Below are 21381 nucleotides of genomic sequence, written 5' to 3' on the forward strand. Positions count from 1 at the left end.
AAGGTGTACAATGTCATCTGAACAACAGATCCACTTGTCCAGAAGCAGAATCATTAAACATCGCTGCTTCTCACACACTCTCACACACACACAAAGGGAAATGATGGTCAACATACCTGTTTTTCCTGGCCATACCTTCAACTCCTTTATCATCATCCCTCCATGTCTCTTCCAAAGGAGGCATAAAACCATGTTCTGGAAAGGTCAGAAGTTACATGACTCTTTTGACTCTTCTCTGTACAACAGACTTCTGCTAAAAAGTGTCAGGGTCCTGCTGCATTTAGGACTCTTACACTTTCAAAAACAGGACAAGGATAAAGGAGGCTGAGTGGACAGAGAGACAAACTCTCTAATGAAAATAGTGCTATGAGAAACTGCAAAAATATACGTATTTCAAACCAGGAAAAACTTTCCACCTTGGCAGCTTTTGCATGGGAGCTATTGTTGGACATTTACCAGTGTTGAAGGTGGAAATTGGTAGACCCAGAATGTGATGTAAGGTATCATTAGGACCATTAAGTGACACCATTATAATCTCAAAACCTATTAAGCATTTTATTAAAATCTGGAGATAAGAAATATTTGAAAATATATTCATTGTGAAAGTAATATTTTTTTCAAATATGTGAAAGACATTTACCATCAAGTATTCAGCTGTGATCTCTTAAAGCTGATTTTCAACAAATATAAATGACCCTAACTCCACTGACATCAATGGATTTAAAAAGGTTAGAGAGCCAGGGAAAGTGAGTTTTGAATGATCTAATAGCAGTAAAAGCAAGTGAGAATGATCTCAGTTGTATCATCGCCACACACCTTGTCACTCAAACAGATGGGCGTGACATGACCAAACTTTCCCAAGGTAAAAAAAAAAATAAATCTATCTTTGTGCAATGAAAAAGCATGAACTCTTCAACTTTAAGGCCAAGTTTTCTGAGAATGTGAAAGCACCAGACCAGAAAGGCTTATAAAAGACAAATGGTGATCTTGTGCTTAAGACATGAGCCTAGGAGTCACGAGTCTGGGCTTTTTCTGCCTGACTTTGTCCCAACTTTCCTATGGCATCAAGGAAGGTCTGCTAGCAGCAATGGCAGTAAGAGGCCATACATCCACTTTTGAGCATAGCTGTGGGAAATAGTTCAGAGTTCACAAAAGATTAAAAATATCCTGCAAAGAGGACAGAAAAAAATAGATCAACTAAGCAGGAAGCATGACTGGTGAAATTCAACATCTGTGTCAGGCTTATGACTGGTAAGGTAAGAATGGATCTAGGAATTAACAGAGAAGAAGTGGTGCCCTTAAATTAGGCCTATGTCAGCTAAATAATAAGGGGAAGGTTTATTCTAACAACAGGTCCTATGTAGAGTTTTAGAAAACAAAACTCCAGATATCAAAATTGCCAGAGATTTGCAGGGGAACTCAGGAAAGCATGATGAAATTTCTGACCTGGTCCTGAGAATCTGCCCCTCTCCACTGAGTTTCAACCACTGGGCAACAAAAGCAAAACTATTTCACACAAACCCAGCAGTAGGGTATTAATGCAACACTCCTCAGATTGTGCTGGTGCTCTTCTCTGTCAGGTTACTCCTCTTCATTCTTACCTTTCACCTTATCCTGAAACCACATTACAATAGCATTATGGATTAAAAAGGCCCATTCCATTCTGCTGCCCAAGAATAACCAACTGGAGAGAGAAAACTGACTGGAATGAACAAATCAGGCTCTCAGAGAAATCAACTGCATTTCAACAAAGCTGTTGTCCACTCTTCCAACGTATCCTTTTGCAATAGCTGCCTCACATCCTGAGCATGTCAAAACCTGTGTTTCTTCACATTTTGCTAACTCTCCTCTTTTTATGTCATCTGGCCTCAAACAGGGTAAGTAACTATTAATACTATTACTTTGATCAGTGAAAAAAAAAAAAAAAAAACCACACTAAATTAAGCTGGTTGACAGGTCACTGCCCCAGCACCCACATCCAGGAGAATATCCTGACTATACCCCATACTCACACACAAAGGCCCTGTTACCTTCTCCCCACAAGAAAGGAACAAAGCATGCAGCCCAGAAAGGGACCTGTGGTGCATGTACACCAGCTGCATCCCTGTCTGTGGCCCCAGCCTACACTACAGAATCTGACCCTAGTGTTGACTTCATCTGAGAAAACTGAGTCAGGTTTCTTTGCTCACAGGAAGTTTACAGCATGTTCAGATAACTACATCCAATGTACACATTTAGTTTCCATATACTTAGAATTTCTGTTGGTTTTTTTTTCTCTTGCTCTTTTTTATTTTCTTTCTGTGTGCTAATCAATTTGGCTGGTTTAATCATCCTGATTGGTGATCTAACAGATGGAAATCATTAGACTCCAAACTTTGTTTAATGTTGTTCAGGGACAACATCATCTCAACACCTTTGGCTCCCTGGTAGATATTCCAGAATCAGAATGAAAACCAAAAACCCCCATGTCAGCAGCTGAGAAACCCAGATAACAATATCTCTTTAGAGAGCAAGTATCTATCTAACAATATTAATCTCACTTGAACATCTCTTTTCCAGAGTGGGTCTGACTGCTTTGCCTATACTCCATCCTGTCCAGATACAGACCAGCTTCTGTCTGGAAGCCTTGTGGATGCATTAGCACTGTATTGCCTACGGGCTCCTACACCAAGGCACCACACACACCCCAGTAACTCCACAGTTCCCAGATACAAACTGGCTTTTCTCTGGCTGTTTCAAAGCAGAATGAATGTGCAACTGTCTCCATCAATTCACGTAAGCAAACACAATGTTGCTTCTCTAACTTAAGAGTTCTTTGAATTCTGTACATGTGCCAAGGAATAACAGGAGGAAGACTCACCGTACCCCAGAGTATTTCTAATGCAAAACTGTAATTGCATATAGATACACACTCAAATAGGAAAAGGGGGAAATATTTTATAAAAACTGTGTATGAGGCTTAAAGACATCGTTATATAATAAAATGGCCTCAAAATTGGAGATATTTTCTTGCTTATCCAGAAATCAGCATATATTAGCTTCTGACATTTGAAAAGCCTTTGTTCCCAACTAATAAAACGAGAGCAGAGCAGACCTTGAAAGCATCTTAAAGTAATGGAGGATTTAATAAGAAAATGGATAATAAGATACTTTTAGCCTAGCAAAAAATGCGAGCACATTAATAATAGATGACCAGCACCACTCAGCATGATGTAGGTATCTGTGAAACGTTACAAGGCTAAGTCCTGTGCTACTGAAATGCTGGCTGGTAACACTGACAGACAGTATGTGTGAAAGAAATCTTCCCTTGAGGATGTCCAATGGGTATATTCTCAACAGCACCACTTTTCAGATTAGAAGAGGGTACTCATTTTTGCAGGTTTCCTAATGGTTCAATTACTTCATCTAATGGCACCCTCTAATAGTGCCTGCACTTACTGAGTCCAGTCAGTGGCACAGCTGCCTCAGTTACAGCTCAAACCCTCTGGGTAGTGATGCCTGAGTGGAAGGGCACTCCCGCTGTTCTCGATGGGAGATGAGGTTACTCACTGCCATAGAGGAGGTGCTCAACACTTAGCACAGTCAGACTGGTATACTTCTGATAGTTTATGTTCTTTAAAGCTATGGAGATTACCCTTTAAACACCAGCATAATTTATAGCTTTGTTTTTAGAGGAAGAGAATTGAATGTGAACGGGCTGCCTTGGAAATTACTCTTCTGCCTGGATAGTTGGGATTCACTGTCAGATGTGCTTTCGTCATTCAGAGAAAAAGCTATGTGCAAAAACGAAGGTCTGCCTCCCAAGAGATTAGGATATCTTCTTCCTATTGCAGTGAATATGCTGTAATTTCTTAGCCAATTCCAGTTACCAAAAACTAAACAAATGGGTCAGCAAAAGTAACACTGCAGTAGAAAACCATGAACTCACAGTTCTTCTAGTGCAAATTAAGCAGCGCTTCTATCTACCAGCAGAAAGAAAACAAAACTCTTTCCTGACTCAAAATTGAGCCTTCCCTGTACACAGATGGTCAGTTCCAACTTTTGGAGCTCTTGTTTGTTTTCCTGTTCTGCAGAACATCCTTAAGAGACTGACTCCTGTCTTTGTCCAAGAGCCTGTCTTCAGAGGTGACAACACGAGGGGGAATCCTCAACTAAGTATGCAGGCAGTGTAGGTGTAGATATTTGCAAGTCTCATTCTGCATGAGAGCTAATTATGTCCAGATCAGCTCAAATCTGTCAACACCTGAAAATAATCTTTCCAAAAGAGAATCCATAGTTACCATATTCCTCCTTAAACAGAAGGAGATTTTTGTCTTTACAATGAGTTTTATCACCACTAAACCCCTTTGCAAACAGGACACAATTCAAAAGATATGAGTTCTGCAATTTATGAGCCCACCCAAATACAGAGAACTTGCCTACTGTAGTGTTAATGTGCTCATAGTCACCTGTGGCCAGTGTAAAAAAGGAATTATAGTAGATATGCAAAAGAATGAAGAAGCAACAAGTAGAAAAAGAGCCTGAAATTGGACTCTACTTTCTGTAGGGCCTAAAGCAAAACATTTGCATGCTTTCTTTCCCAACTCTACTACCTGTTTTGGTTTGTAAGTACTTAAGGCAAGGTGTACCTCAGATGCACAACCTAGTCCAGAGCCAAACTCAGCTACAAATGTGTTTCAAATAATCATTAAAAGTGCCAACCCAGTACCAGATTTGGGGCATTATTTACTTCAGCTTCTCAACAAATGAATAAGCAGAGGGAAGCCCCAGCAGTACTGGAGCACTCCAGCATATCTGGTGTGTGCACTAACCACAGCTCAGCCTAGAAATCTCACAGAAAACTAAGAGATTCCCCTGGCTAAGGACTTCACAGGTCAGATAGGCCAAAGGAACAAAATACCCAAGAAAACTAAGTAGCAAATAATCAAATTATTACCTGTGCGAGGAAAAAGAATCTGTTGCTCAGTGAGATCTCAGATTAACCTTCACGCTCTTCTGGACACAAAGCTCTGCAGAAACAGTTTTTCGGCTTCTAGTGTAAAATGTTATCATACATCAGCTGAACACTAAAACCTGGAACCCTTTGTGGATACAAAGGTGCAATGAAACTATCATCAGTTTCTCCTACAGTCTTTCTAGACGATCCAAGCTTGTTAAATGTGACCAAAAGAGGTTACAGGTAGCATCGCTCTTTAGCCATCGTGCAACATGCTTCTCTTAAAAATACAGGGAATGTAGAAAATTTCTGCAAATTAGGGTGGATGCAGGTTTAGTACCTGCCCCACAATGGAACAAGCAGCAAGGTGCGTGGACCTACATGATGGAACTCAGAAACATCCTGGTGTGGCTGCTCCACGTTGCAATTAAGGACAAGGCTTCTGGCATCCCACATTACTGCTCTGCAAGGCAGCACACTGCATCTCCACTGCACAGGCTACATTTTGAGAATCAGTGCATGCAACAGATTACAGTTGTACAGATTAACAGATGTAACTGGTTACAGTTAAAATCTAAACCACATAACTTCATTATCCCAGGTTAACTCATGAAAAAAATACATATTAGAGAAATTAAGGCCTTCATCACTTAAACCAAGTTAAATAAAGTTTGGCACTTTGTGGTTATTTCTGGCACAACTCAGTCAGCTTTGGCTTTCATCAAACCACTATGACTAAATTATACATCAGTAATACAATTTAAAGCCACTCATGGTCTCTAATATACTTAAATTCATTTGTGACATTTGAATGAAGCTTAGATTTTGGCTACTGTCATTCACTCATTCATCTAATTTGTCATTGTAGATTCAGACTGAGAGGTACTTTTTTCATTCCATTCCAACACTCCTGCTGCAAGTACTCTGACAATAGTGTTACGGTAAATCACACTACTAGTTCATTTATCAGGTATCACTTGCTCACATTGCCCTCTTTTCTAACTAACCAGAACTGTTTGAAATGCTGTGCAACCAACATGACGTGAAGAACCACAAATCACTGTGGCTTTGACGAGATCTTACTTTGCATAGACACACATCAAGTAACAACCACCGACTTGACTTTCCTACAAGCAGAGAGAAATGGACCACGGTACCATAAATGCATTTCTGCATGCATTTATGCATTTTTCTTAATAATGCTGGAAGAGAAGTTAGAGATATACACATGCAGATCATTAAGACTGGAGATTCATCCTTGGTTTTGAAAGTGCTCTGCTAAACAGCTTTAATTACTGTCTCTGTTTCAACTAAGGAATTCTATCTGTCATTTGTAACTACATTTCTTCCATTTCTCTAGAATCATAGAATGATGCAGCATTTTTAACCACAGGTTAGGGGAGAACTTAACCACATAAATTAAGGATAATTTTAGGATTGGGAGGACCTTAAACTCAGTGTTCGCTGGGCCCATTTACTGCCACAAGTAAATCTTGACAATATTGACTTGTTAGGGGTTGGAGGAACAGGGTCTGAATCCTACTTTGATAACACAGATGAAGATCAGAACTTTGAACTTGTTCTGCAGTAGGAAGAAGGAGAGCTGGGGACAAATCATCTGGGTCAAGAAAAAAAGAGAAACAGGAAAATGGAAAGAGTGTATCATTTCACAGCCAGGCATTGGAGCCAAGAGTCTCCTTTTGATGAGAACAGAAATGGTTTATCAAAAGAAGGGTGAGCACCAATCCACTACTTTCACCAGCATAAGAATTAACTGGAAGCAGTGGGGAACTGGCAAAAATATTTTTCCAAATCTGGTTATTTTTAAGGCTTCCTGAATGCATATGTGAGCGAGTACACTAAAACAGGCACCTTAAAAATGTATAGATGGCTGACTATAGACTGATTAAAGAATCTTCAGTAACTCAGGGTATCTCCAGGACAAGACCATCTCTCTCCAATTTTCCGAGTAGCTTCATCTGCATTAGAGGGTAGAGATGTTTGTGAGGTTTCTGTGATGTAAATCATTCAATCGGTAGTAGCAACAAGGTTTCTGTTCCAGTTAAAATCTAAACACATTTACCTTGATGATGACTACTTAATTAATGAAAAAAAAAGATACTAGAGAAATGAAACACTGCTCACTCCACAGTAGAAATATACAGCGAGGTTTCAGCAGGAAGAAATAAGGACCTCACAAGCAGTGGTAGAACCATATATTTTTGTGATGTTATTCCTGCATTATAATGCACTACAGTTTCCAGCTTTAGAATTCTTTAGCTTTTTATTCACTGTGGAGATTTTTCTCCTTGCAGTCCATTTTAAGAGAATCCCATTTCCAAAATGTGTGTAGACATACTATGAGTTCTTTTCATTCTATCTAAAATCTGACTTTAATCACGGTTTGTTTTCTTTTTTTTCCTTTTGTAGGTATCCATAAAGCTGATAAGGATTTTCATGTTTACTCACTTCCACTGTGGCTTGTGCTGAGCTTCAGCTGCACACTCATAAGCTCCAGAAGCACTTTGCTCACACGAGGTTCCGGGAACTGCCGACAGGGCCATGCAGCTGCAGCATTCCCAGAACGGCACAGAGCATTCAAGGCTCAACCAAAGGTAAAAAATAAAGTTGGATGAGAAATACTGCCATTCATTGCCACCTCCCTAGAGAAATAACATCATAATATGGTTTTGCTTCCTTGGCTCTTTTTATGCAAAAGGTCTGATGCTAACGTAGTAAATTTACAATAGAACAATGAGAACCTGGCTTAGCAGCAGCAGCATGTTTGAAAAGATAGATATTTTTTTTCTTAAGATCTTGTTTTCAGTGAAACCTTAGACAGGAATTCCTCCCACACACAGAGCTAACTTTCATCTGTTTGTTGAAGAGGGCTTCCATGTCCCACTTTCTTTTCAGGCAGCTAAATGCACCTTTCTGTACGTTACATCCCATGCTCCCACATAATCTCCCTCACTATAAAAGCATTTTAGGATTTTTCCGCTCATGGTTCATCTCCTAATTATTATTCTTGCTTTGCTTTATCTGTAGCTTCTTTAGTGTGTGTCAAAACGCTCCTTAGGGAAGTTCCATTTGGCTCATTGTCAAACATATGCTCTTTATATGTATTTATACTTAATCTGAGCCAAAACTTCTGTACTGATGAAGTGAAAAAAAGACTTTCTCTCAACCCCCTTTAGAGAGATCTGTGCAAGAATTAACTGTGATTATTCAAGAGAGTCACTGTCAACAAATAACTGTTTTATAATTATCTTCCTTTTTCATTTAATGAAATTTTTGGTGTTGCTACTTTGTGGTGTTGCTTTACATAAGAGAGTTTTATGTAGCAGGAGCTGGTTGTTGTATAAAGTAGAAAACTTTTCTTTTGCCTTTCCTTTTACTGTAATGCCAGCACTCACTAAGTGAAAGGGGCTCACTGCTGCTTTTGCTTCAACCCATCATTATAAAGAGCCTAAATGTAAAAGAATGACTTTCAGCAACTTTAATGAGAGCTGGAGGGCATTCAGCAACTCGTAAGAACAAGTCCCAAATCACCCCAGCATTAAAAAAATCCATCTGAACTGAGATTACACGCAAGGTATGGCTCTGTTTGAAGAAAGACAAGATGATAAGGAAGTATAGTAAAAAGTAAAAAGACTAAAATAAAATCTTTTACTACCTTTTTATTACCAGGGTCTTAAGCACTCTGTATGTTCCAGAGATCAGAGAACAGTGATTAAATCCAGGTTACCACTGTCTTTTACAGACCTGCCAAAGGCACAGATTCATAGTGAGATTACAAAGATTTCACTAGTCACACATGGAGAAAAAACAAAACAAAGCCCAACAAAACCAAACCTAAAACCTGTCGTAGTACTTCTGGCACTGCATTGTTAAGAAATTGCCAGTCTCACTAAGCATAGCCATGTATGATCCAGAACCTGCTGGAATACACTTCAGGGAGGTATGCATTAACTGCTCTGATAGAGAAGGAGAAAATAGTTTCATCTTCTGCTTTAAAATTCAAGGCAAGACATTTTCATATTGCCCAAATTGTATTTTCAAGGCAAAATGTAGTAAATAAAAAAGAAGTAAGAAACATTCTTCTTTCTGACCAATGAAAATGAAGACATTTACACAAAATCAATATAATTAAATCAAAATGAAGAATAATGTTAATGTGACTCATACAGCTGACAAATGTATCCCTATGCTGACATCCCTGGCAAAGACACCATGCCCAGTATGAACAAAGGCAATGCTGTCCTGCTAGTACCACTGAAAAGACACTGGCAAAAAGATCACTGGCCTTCACAGTACAGTGGTCATCAACCTTGACCCTCCTAGTATAACATAAAAGGTGGAAATTAGGACTAATATGGAGATTATATTTTTATATTGACACTATAGCAAGACCGCTAACATTTCATACAAACCATAACGACATTTGCCCTAATCTAACTTGCAGTGAATTTCAAAATGTGACCTAGAGGTGAGAAACTGTATCATATTATCTCTTGAACCACACAGTCACTTATTACTGCTCCTGTATATTACTCTTCTAGAACCAAAAATGTGCAGTTCACTTCCCCGTACAGACAGAAATAACCATCTCTTTGCCCCAAAATGACTGCACAGCAATTAATCACTGGACTGAATGAATAAAATACATTTTACTTCAATAGTTTCAAGTTCAACAGATCTGGCATACTACATTGTGTCACTGAATTATTATTTGTGAAATAATAAATGACAAGGCCATCACAGGTACTTCTCATTTAATTGAGCACTGAAGAGCGATACCAAGAGATATGACTGAACACCAGGATTGCTATTTCCATTTCAAGCCTATTTCCATAGTATTATGCCCACAACAAATTAAGAAACTACTTCGGGCAAAACAACTCATATTACTGTGTATTTTAATACCCGTCCTCATAAAGAATTTAAGACCCTTGTTCCTTATGCTCTGGTAAGATCACATAGAATCACAGAATGGCATGGGTTGGAAGGGACCCCAAGGATCATAGAGCTCCAACCCCCCTGCCACAGGCAGGGACACCAACCTCCAGCCTGGATCTACACAAGGTTGCCCAGGGCCACATCCAACCTGGCCTTGAACACCTCCAGGGATGGGGCATCCACCACCTCTCTGGGCAGCCTGTTCCAGCACCTCACCACTCTCTCTGTAAAAACCTTCCTTCCTTTAGTTTTAATCCATTCCCCTTGTCCTTCCATTATCTACCCTTTTAAAAAGTTGATTCCCCTCCTGTTTGTATCACAGGATAACCTGAGTTGAAAGGAATCTCTGGTCAGCAGGGCCAAATTCAACATCAGATACACTTTAGTTATATCAGGTTTTTTCAGAGCTATGTTCAGCTGGGATTTGAATTTATTCAAGGATGGAATTTCCACAAATTCTCTGAAAAGCATGACCCAATGGAATCATAGAATCACAGAATCATAGAATGGCATGAGTTGGAAGGGACCGCAAGGATCATAGAGCTCCAACCCCCCTGCCACAGGCAGGGACACCAGCCTCATGCCTGGATCTACACAAGGTTGCCCAGGGCCACATCCAACCTGGCCTTGAACACTTCCAGGGATGAGACATCCACTACTTCTCTGGGCAACCTGTTCTAGAACCTCACCACTCTCTCTGTAAAAAACTTCCCCCTAATATCTAATCTAAACCTTCCTTCCTTTAGTTTTAATCCATGCCCCCTTGTCCTGCCATTGTCTATCCTTTTAAAAAGTTGAATGTCCTCCTGCTTTTAAGCTCCCTTCAGGTACTGGAAGGCTGTAATGAAGTCCCGCCCCAATGGAAGACTGCTCTCATGGTAATTTCTTTTTTTTTCCTAATATTTAATCAGAATTTCCCCCTTGTCACACCATGGGTCCACTGCCTCTTGTCTTTTCACTGAGAACATCCAAGAAGAGACCACCTTACCAATATCTACACTGTATGTGTGAATTCATTCCAGTCCTATTCAAGCAAAGTACAAAACCTCCACTCACTTTTCTTGTGCAATACGAAGGCTAATGATCTCTGTGACTAGATTGATTCTCTCTTTGTTCACCTGATCAAATTAATTTGTGTGGAAAAGCAATTTGGATATCACAGAGGAGCCAAACACAACACTTTTACCTGAAAGATTAAATAATTGTGATTTTATTACTTATTTGTTGATCTACCAGATTGGTCCCAAAACTCAAAGCATGTAAGATACATATGGATTGAAAACATGAGCTAAAGTTACCCAGTCTACAAAGCTTTTACTTCAGATCCAAACCTCACAAAATCAGGAAGGTTTAAACACCACCTCCTCAAACGCAAGTGCAGTAGATCCCGTATGATCTCTAAACATAAACCTGTTCTGTGTTCAAGCTCTGCAAATCCTACCCCAAGTCCATTTGGATCCAACAATTTCAATCATTTCCAAAACCGCAGTCTTTGTTTCCTAGTCCCAAGAACTGTCTTGGCAGAACATGGCAGATCTTGAAACAGAAGCAGATCAGCAGCATGTTCTAACACTCTTAAAGTAATTATCTCTAAAACTGACTGATATTATAGACAAGATATGATTCCCAGTTTTCAGTGACTGAATTGCCATTATCATCAATCTGAACTCTTTCACTTCATCACTGTAAAAATATTAATTAAATGTTTATATAATAATATGGCAGCAAGGAATTGTAGAAAAATAGCCTGCTCTGGAGAACAGAGCCTAGAAGCCATGCAGCTCTTGCAGAGTTAAGAAGTTTAGCCAGTTCAGAAGGTTCCAAGAGCTCTGATAGTTTAAGCTTCCTCAAATTCTGAATTGGATCACTGAACTGGAAGAAATATTGTGTGCAGCTTTAGCAGGAGGGGATTTCACTACTGAGGCTGAACTTCTGGTGCATGGAGTGGTTAAACACTACAGTCCTGAGACACTGGGAACGTGTGTTTTACTAGCAGGTGTCTCCCAACAATTTTGTAAAATAAACCGAAACCACAAGATGAAAGACGCTTATTGCTAGTTGTTACTCTTTTGTCCCTGATGGGAGAGATCCTAAAAATTATATAGTCTCATACATTTTTTGGGTTGTAAAGATTTAACTCAAGTAGTTCTACCACATGCAGTGTATAACTTCCAATCGTAATGTTAAATGCAATTATACACCCGTACAACACACCTATCAGCCTCTTAGGCACAGCCACCAGCAACAGAGAGATGTTTTGGGGATGGCCCTTGAGTTACTGGAGCAAATCACCATTCCCACATCAGCTGCCTTAACAGAAAGGGAAACATTCTGCAACCAGCACATTGTTTGGGGCTAAAATCCCAAGCCTCCTCCACCCCTACTAGTACAATAGGCACCCCCTCGTACTTCCTCCTCCTTTATCAGTGGACAGATGCTTCATCTCCAGATCAATGGGCCAGTGATTCTTTTACCAACATAAAAAGATGCAGCAATTTACCGGTTCAGAGATCTTACTTTCTCAAATTTATCAAATCCCTTGAATCCCTGAGCTGTTAACTAAGTAACTGTTATCTGTCAGTTCTAACATACAAGCACAGAGAACCAAAAAATCATAAGTTACGAGTTTCCAGCTTTATAAAGCATTTTAAAATGAGATGAAAATCTATGCACAGCATATATCACTTCCCCACGTAGCTGCTGAAATTCCACCATGTACAGTAACAAACGATGAAGAGTTATCGTTCGGTCTAATGGATATAGTCTCATCTCCAAGCGTAAAGATTTACATACATCAGTATAATTAATGTTAATGGCAATCACAAACGTAAATCTTTTGAATATTGAGAAAAATTAGTCTGTTAAAATGACCGACTGCACTCCCCAAACATCCACAAGTCAAAACATTAATAGGCAGAAGCTGTGTTTCCACTGGAATCATTTCCCAGTGTGGGCTGCTGACTCATAAATTCTTCAGAAAGTAAAAGGTTAAGTAGGGACCAGCCTATTTCACATTAATTATCCTAGATAAAAACATACACTTCCAAATTGAGACCTACACAATGAACCCAGTGCAGGAAAGTCTAAGGATAAGCACATGAAATAAGAGTGTCAAAGCAACAAAGTGTTGTCCCCATCGATATCAGAAGGGGACTTAGTCATGCACTTTCTATTAATCTTCCCTTCACAGCCTTGAAAATCTCATTCATTATCTCCATTATTTAGATCTCTTTATGCTTGTGTATCTGTACACTTCTAGGTACCAAAGACTTCCACTTGTTGTAAATGTTGAAACAAAATTATCCTGCGATGGTAGTTTCTCAGAAACACATTTTCAAAGCAGCGTGAAGGTTTCCACTGTGTGACACATATTAACATCAATTGGATTCACACAGCTAAATCTCTTTGCAATTCGTTGACAATTTACCCCTTCCAGAATTTAATATTTTTTGCATTTGTTTTATTTTCCAAACATTTTCATGTTGCAGTGTCTTATGGTGTGGTGGCTACACTAGCAGAGGCACCATCTCTGGCAGCTGCTTTAATTTTCCAGTACAGACAAGGCCAACATCTGAGACTTCCAGCTGCACCAGTAAGAATTATGGCTGCAATCCAAAGGATTCATATATCCTTATGATATATTTTCCTGATGTATACATAGTTCCTAATAGTCTTAATGACAGCTTAATGCACAAAAAGATACATTCATCCTTCTGACTACTTAGCTTGAAAGCTTTGGAAATGGCAGGTGACAATGCCTCAGTCAGAAAGAGCAAAACAGTGAAAAAAATACCGTTTTGTTTTGTTTGTTTGCTTGGTTTTTTGTTTTGTTTTGTTTGGGGGGGGGGGGGGCGGGGGGAGGAAGCATGATATGTTTCTCTTTAAGCAAAATTCCCTTGGCTTTTGGAAGTAGAATCTACCTGCAGTGGCTCAAGAAAACCATACAGCCAACAGCTTTTCCTGAACTGACCAGTCCCACCTCGCCTCCCATCTCAGTGATTACTTCCAGAATCCTGTATTACACGTAATGATATGGATTCACATCAAGGAATGAGGTTATCAGTAAATAATAGAAGACCGACTACAGACTGTCCTTGGGATTATTGAACTGAACATTAAAATGTGTTTATTATAAAATGTAAAAGCTGTCAGCCAGAAAATAAACATTTTCATGGATCAAAACATAAACTGAAAACGGGTATTACTGTCATTTTTATGTCAAAATCCTCCAGCTGATAAACAGCATTGAAAATTACAAACAAATCTTCTTAAAGTTAATACACCTAATGCATTGTCATTAGAGAAAGGGTGTTTTATTGACTGTCATGCAATAACAGTTTTCCTCTTCACCTTGCAATTCTTTACCTCAGCATCATATGAACGCGCAGACGAGGCAAAAGTTACTGAAGATGATGGTTTTAAGGAATCAAGAAACTGTGCTTTAAGACCAGTAAACATCACATCTTTCTCTAGAACAAGAACCAAAGCTTTGGTATGAACATGCTTCCAGGAATTTGGCTTTTTTACTTCGCATCATCATACATGAGAGAATCTACATAGTACAAACACACTACAAGAGGTATTGCCGGCTGTGTTTGAGGAGGTCTCTCTTCCTCAGGTGACAAGCCTCAAGGTTAAGCCTAAAGTTAAGCCTGAATTATTCCCAGGCCCTTTTCTGACATGACCAGAATATGAGTAAGGCGAGCAACTTTCTTTTTTAAAGGAGGTGCCCATCTCTCTCCTTTTCTGAAGTTTTTCCTGAGGTCTCTGAAGTGCTACAAATTAGCACTACAAGTGCTTTGGGTTTTGTAACATTTGATCTAAATGTTGTCCACAGTCAGTAATAACTCTTTCACCTCTCCATAAATGGATAGAAGGTAAAATAAATCTGTCTTAATGACAGCAATGTCCAGGGATACAGTTTTGTTGCGTGTGCTTTATACTTGTGACCCGTGAGATCTTAGAAAAAGATCTAAAACCGCCTGTGGTGACAACTTCTACAGACATAAACTGAACACTACCACCACTGAGATCACAAAAAGTACCTGGGCTTTAAGTTCACACCCACTAGATTACTTCTTGGATCTAAATCTCTCTTATTTTTAAATCAAAATAAATTAAAATGCAAGCATCTTACCTACAGACTTTATCAGTGCCCAAAAGATACGTATATGACAGTAGAACGTTGCTATAAAATGGGTAAGTACAGTAGAAAAAAAAACTAGACATTAAAGCCATTTTTTAAAGTTGTTCTATCATCTGATAGGTCTTTCATAAAATACAAATCTTTTTTCTGAAAGATTTTATATGCATTTCTCCGCAGATTATGGTGGCTATTCACACTTTACTTCAATTTTTATAGCCTCCAAGTAATTCCACAGAATAGTAAATACAGTTATTATAACCTTCATAACCAGCAGAGAGATATATTTGAAGAAAAAGGGTTTGTTTCCCCTCCTGCATGCACTGAAGTAAATCAGGAGTGACTCTGCTGCAGTCAACAGGACAGTGTCTGCAAAACTGATGCAAAGCAAGAAAAAAGGGGCCAGAAACATACAACAAAAGCTTTCCTCAAACTAGAAGTACAAATTGCACATCCTCTCTGTTTTTTGGCAAGGTTGTGTCATTGAAGTACTTATAACACACTTAGCTTCATCACGCTAAAGCAACATCTGAGCATGGTCCAGACTCACACTGGAAACAATGGAGGTACACCAGTTTGCACAGGCTGAGAATCTGGCATAAAGCCTTGAAAATGAATGAGGATCTTTAGATGGTTGCATTTAAGTGTATCGCCCATGAAACAGAAGCCATTTCAAAGTGCTGCAAAAGAAAACTGTAAAGATTAGCAAAGGATTAGGGAAAGAAGAAAAAAAACCACACAACCAACCACCCAAACACAAAAACCCCGCTAAATGCATCCCACTTTTCTTCTTTACAGACACACACACAAGGAACAGCACTCATCTTAAGAACTATCATGTGTCAAAATGATGACTCTGAGTCACTAGAAAAGAAATCTTTTAAGATACTCTTGGGACCTGGGACTAGTGTTATAGGAAGAGCATTATTCCATCGCCCGGCTAATGAGCCAGAGGAAGGGTTATTGCTGTTTGGCGTGTTTTGTCTCGACAACTCTGTTCTCTGAAACAAATATGCGAACTTCAGTAAACAAAGAGAGGGAGATGCGCCCTTCCGCTCTTCCAATTGCACGCCGAGGAGTGTTTAATCGGAGGGAGGAATCCCAAGAAAAAGTCACAGGAGAGGGACAGCAGATTCCGCTTTTACGAAGGCTAAGAAAAACGGGGGGTGGGGGGGGAAAGAAAGAGGCGGCGATGACGGCGTCCCTCCCGCATCCGTCCCCACCGCGCTGACTCGGGAGGTGGGCGGCCCGCGGCGGCGGCGCCCAGCAGCGCCCGACCCGGGCCCCGCCGCGGCAGCCCCGAGCCGCCGCCCGCTCCCCGGGCACCGGCGGCCGGACGAGCGGGGACACCGTCCTCCTCTTTCGTCTCCCCAGCGCCGACTTTCAGCAGACTGGGGGAAGCCCCTGCCTGGCACCCGCGGGGAAGCGAGACTGCCTCGGAGCGGGGGAGTCTCCCTCAGGCAGGGAGCGCTGACAGCCGCCCGGGCTGAGGGCGCCGCGGCACCCGCACCGGTCGGCCGCTTCCCCCCTCCGCAGCCACGGGGCCGCTCTCGCCCCACGCAGCGTCCTCGTCTCCTCGCACTGAAAAACTTACGAGCCGGGGCCCGTCGGGGCGGCGGGAGCGGGGCTTGACCGACTGCACTCGCACACAGCGCGGACAGCTCCTCTGCCGGGGCAGCGGCGTACCGTGCCCCCGGCGGCCGCGCCCGGGATGGGGTGAGAAGGAGAGCGCCCGTCCCTTCCCGCTCCCCCCCCCCGCCCTGCGAAGCCGAAGCGTGCCCAGGAGCGGGCGGCCGGGCACTCACCAGCTGCAGCGAGCAGAGGAAGATCAGCGTGCAGCGCCCCGTACAGCAGCCCATGGTGGCAGCTGGCCGCGCCGCGCCGCCGGAGAGCTGCCGCTTCTCGGCTTCTTCCCTCCCGTGCTGACGCGGCCGCGGAGGCGAAGCGGGGAGCTCACCGCATCCGGACGGAGCGGCCGGGCGTGTGTCTATGTCCCCCGCCTTTCGCTGCTCCCCCTCCTTTGTTGAGGGGGGTTTACTCCTCGGCGGTGGAAAGAACGGGTCAGAACGGCCCCGGGGAGATAAAGCGGCGGCGGCCGCAGCAGCTGCTGGGGGCTCTGCCCGGCGTGGGTCTGGCTCTGGGGAAGGGGCAAGGGACGGGGGTGGGCGTGTGCGGACCGGGGCGGGCAGAGGGAACGCGTGCGGGGAGGCGGGGGTCTGGCGGGTGGGATGGAGGGGTGCCGCGGGTGGGCGTGCTGCTGAGGGCGGGCGGGGTGCTGTGGTGGGTGTAAAGGGGGGGGAGAGGAGCGGGGGCGGCGGGCTCTCCTCGGAGCGCCGTGCGCATGAAGGGGCGCGGAAGGTCCCTGGACGGGTGGCTTGCGGGGATTTTGGAGGCTCCCGAAAGCGGGCGGTGCTTGAAGGGGACTCGGCGAGAGGGGCAGAGACCGGTGCGGGCGGCGGCGACAGAAGCAGCCCGGCGCGGGCCGCTTGTTGCGAGCGGCCGGGGAAAGTTCAAGGGACTTGGGCGGCTGAGGCGGGGAGGGGCGGGGGAGCGACGGCCGCCGAGCGGCGGGGCGGGGCCGGGCCGGCCCCGGAGCTGCCCGCCCGTGCGGCGGCCGGGGAAGCCCGGGGGCGGGAGGCGGGCTATTGTTCGCGGCTTGCCCTGTGCCGGGGCGGGGAGGGGGGAGTCCCAGGGTGGGCGGGAGGCGGCTGGCCAGGCTGGCGGGCCCCGGCAGCACCTAGGCGGAGGCTGGGTGCCCACTCCGAGGGAGGGCGGCAAGCGGGTGACGGGAGGTAGCTCCGGGAACCCGCTTCCCTCCCTCTCGCCCTTGCGCGGCGCCAGAGCGCAGGCAGAGCGAGCTGGCTGCTCCGCGGCCGGTGAGGGGCCGGGGTGTCCGAGGCCGGCGCTGGGGCTGTTTAATCCCCTTCTCTGCCGCTGACAGGCCGCTCCGCGGGAGGGTCTTCCCTCCCTGGCAACGCCATTGTGCCAAGAGGGCCCGCCGACTCCTGTTGTCCCTTTGCTGGTGCGAACTGGGAAGGGCCCCCAGGGAGACGGACCTGGCCCCGGCAGTAATCGCTCTTGGCAAAGGTAAATGGACTCAGAGTTGCAAAGAATAATTCCTGCCTGCAAAGAGGGGGATGAATAACCGCGGCTCTCCAGGCGCCTCCCCCTGCGCCCTTAACTCACTGTTGTGAGGAAGAGGATCAGTGAGACACTGCGGTCCCTACATTTGTACACGCACTTTGGTCACAGACAGCTAATGGTTTGAGGAGGAAAGATACATATATGCATGCTCTCTTTTAAAAGTGTTTCTACACGTGTGGTGGTTCAGCCTCGAACAGTGGCTGAGCACCACACACACCACTCACAGCCAAAGGAGAAAGGGCCTCCCTGGGTTAGGATACGGACAGTTTACTGACAAAATCACTATGGAAGTAGAACAATAATGGCCAATTACACTCACACCCAGGGATAACAGAGATTACCTTACTGACCCAATGATTACAGTGTGCTGCACAATACAAGGACCACCACAGCCACACTCAAACTATTCCGGATGCACCCAGGAGTGGCCCCTCCCCAACCAGCCCCTTCCATGGTAGTGATGTCCGGTGGTGTGGGCAAAAGCCCAGGCTAACTCAGCTCACCTGGGCTGGCTGCTCAGGAAGGTTGACTCTGGCCTGGCCAAAACCAGAACATTATCCAACCTTTTGTTCATGCCATCTACATCATGCCTAGATCATACGTTATCAGAGTATTTAGGAGGTTTGAGTACCCATGGTGAAGGAGCTGCAGCCTCTGAGGTCTGAGCAACTACAGTGCCTGTTGTAAGGGTTCCTTCTGGCTCAGCTGCAGTATCAGTTTCTGAGGTTTGGCTAAATAGCCACAGTACCTTTTTTCTTGTCTAGGTATTTGCTCATGCCCTCCTAAACACCATGTCACCCCCTGACCCTTCAGCCCCAAGGAAGATCTCTTAGCAATATTTATGAGACAGTTGTTGGTAACATGTAAGACTAAAAAGACATTCAGGAGAGTGAGCAAGAGCCATATACTAGTATGAACAACCCAGGGATAGTCAAAGTTCTCAACAGATGCTATAACAGCCTAAAGGAAAAGGGGGATGAGAAAGCACACACCCTTCATCTTCCCCATAAATTGCATATGATTGGTAAATAATGCTATGTTGCCCAATAGATGGAAGTGAAAGAAATGCTACATAGAAATACCCCAAGGCTCACAAACACAGATAATATCTCATCATAAGTCAATATCATACAGTATAACAGAATTAGAAGCCTGACCGCCCTCCCCAAGATGATAAACAATATATCAGGGATTGCACAACTGAGGTGTGGGTTCATATACCAGAGCCAAGTGATGAAACAAAACATCAGTCACTATCACCTCCTTGAACAACAGTGATAAGCATTGATCTTAGCTTTTTAACACAACTGGGTTAGATCTACCATTATCCCAACCTTTCAAACCTCACACTGGGTGCCCAAAAGGACTGTGGTAGTTCAGCCCAAAGCAGTAGCTGAGTACCACACACCACTTACTCCCTCCCAAAGTAGAAAGAGACAGAGCTTCTCTGGGTTGGACTAAAGACAGTTTACTGACAAAAATATCATGAAAGTAGAACAACAATGGCCAATTACACTCACACCCAGGGATAACAGAGAGTACCTTACCAACCTGACAGTTCCCAAGTGCTGCAGGACAAAAGGACCAAACTGACACTGCAGCTACACTCAAACTGTTCTGGATACATCCAGGAGTAACCCACCCCAACCAGCCCATTTTATGGGGGAATGATGTCAGGTGGTGTGGGAAACAGCCCAGGCTAACTCAGCTCACCTGTGCTGGCTGCTTGGGGAGGTTGACTCTGGCCTGGACAGAACCAGGACAACGTGGATGAAGTGTTAACTTTTGTTTGAAGTTTTTTCCTCTCAAACAAGGTATGGATAAATCAGATTGCTTTTGACAGATATTAAGGCAAAAGTGCCATGTTCTGCTCACCACAGTGCTTTCCTACAGCCTGTTACCAGCTGGATTTCCATCATTTGCCGACTTCTGCCAAAAAATACTGAAGCCTGCCTTGAGGAAAAAGACCAAAAAACTACCTTCTGCAAAGCATTTTAGCAAGGTATCTGCTTCTATGAAATACACTGTATTGTATTTCATCAGTCAGCGAGGCAGCAAGAAGTGGCAACTGTGATCACTGAGGTAAGCCCAGGGGCTGAGCAAGAGATCGGGCTGTACAGAGGGGTTCCCAAGATCTCCCTCGACCCACGTCGAAAACCAGGAAGCTCGCCCAAGCTCACGCTCCCCCTGACGTCATGTGGCCCCCACCCCCATCTCCCCCTAGCCTTAAAAGGGGTCCAGGAGCTGCAGACTAGTCACTGCCCACCCACATGGTGCAGGCAGGCAGGCGGGCGAGCGAGCGAGCTCAGACCAGCCAGCCCACTCCCTGGGCAGAGGAAGGAAATGAGCTCAGCCAGCTGACGGGTGAGTTTGGCTGGTGAGGGTCACTAATCTCTGGTAAGGAATTGAGTGATGGTGTCTACCCGACGCAGGGCCATGACCCCAACACCCCAACACCTTCCAATGTAGAAACAGGAACCTAGTTCAAGCAACCACAGAAGCATGTAGCTGTGCAGGGAATCTCACAGCATGCTCGTAGCAGGAGACAGCTCTGATGAAGGCTGTGTGAACAGATCAGGGATCTCCTCAGCCAAGTGGCATACCTGCAAGATGAGGTGGATGTGCTCAAAGACAAACTAGATAGACTCGTGAGCATTAGGGAGGCTGAGATGGAGATAGATCAGTGGAGCCAAGCTCTGTCCTCCCAGCAACAGAAATGTGAGCACCCAGTAAGTAGCATCCAGGATCAGAGTGACCCTGTACCCTCCCCCAGACAGGAAAGACTAAATGAAAGGGATGAATGAAAGCTGGTACATGGCAAGGGCAGTAGGAGAGTGCCTTCCATGCCTGTCCTTCCTCCCTAAATTCCCCTGAGTAATAGATATGAGGCCCTACTAGAAGGGGACCAGCGATAAGGAGATGGCTGATAGGGTTCCTGAGGTAGTGTTTGCTAGGACAACACCCCCTAAGCAAACCATCAAAACAGCCTCTGTTAAGAAGAAAAGACAGATCATTGTCTTAGGCGACTCCCTTCTGGAGGGAACTGAGGGTCTGATCTGTAGGCCAGACCATTACATAGGGAAGTCTGCTGCCTTAAGGGAGCTTCAGTTAGGGACTTAACAAAATTACTTCCAACCTTGGTCAGGACCACAGATTATTATCCACTTTTGGTTTTCCAAATAAGTAGTAATGAAATTTA

At 43.8% G+C, this 21381-nt stretch overlaps 1 protein-coding gene across 1 annotated transcript in view; it reads right to left on the reverse strand.

Annotated features, from left to right (window-relative positions):
* NKAIN3 (sodium/potassium transporting ATPase interacting 3) overlaps positions 1-16897 on the reverse strand; it is a gene marked incomplete at both ends in the record, with an annotated part of 370023 nt that extends 353126 nt beyond the window's left edge. Inside the window, one exon of the mRNA XM_084279754.1 lies at positions 16844-16897. Coding sequence (XP_084135880.1) covers positions 16844-16897 — 54 coding nt within the window. The remainder of the gene's footprint in view (positions 1-16843) is intronic.
* Between the last annotated feature and the right edge of the window lie 4484 nt (positions 16898-21381).

This window comes from Gallinula chloropus (genome assembly GCF_964237585.1).
Source record: "Gallinula chloropus genome assembly, chromosome: 2".
Classification (NCBI taxonomy): Eukaryota; Metazoa; Chordata; class Aves; order Gruiformes; family Rallidae; genus Gallinula; species Gallinula chloropus.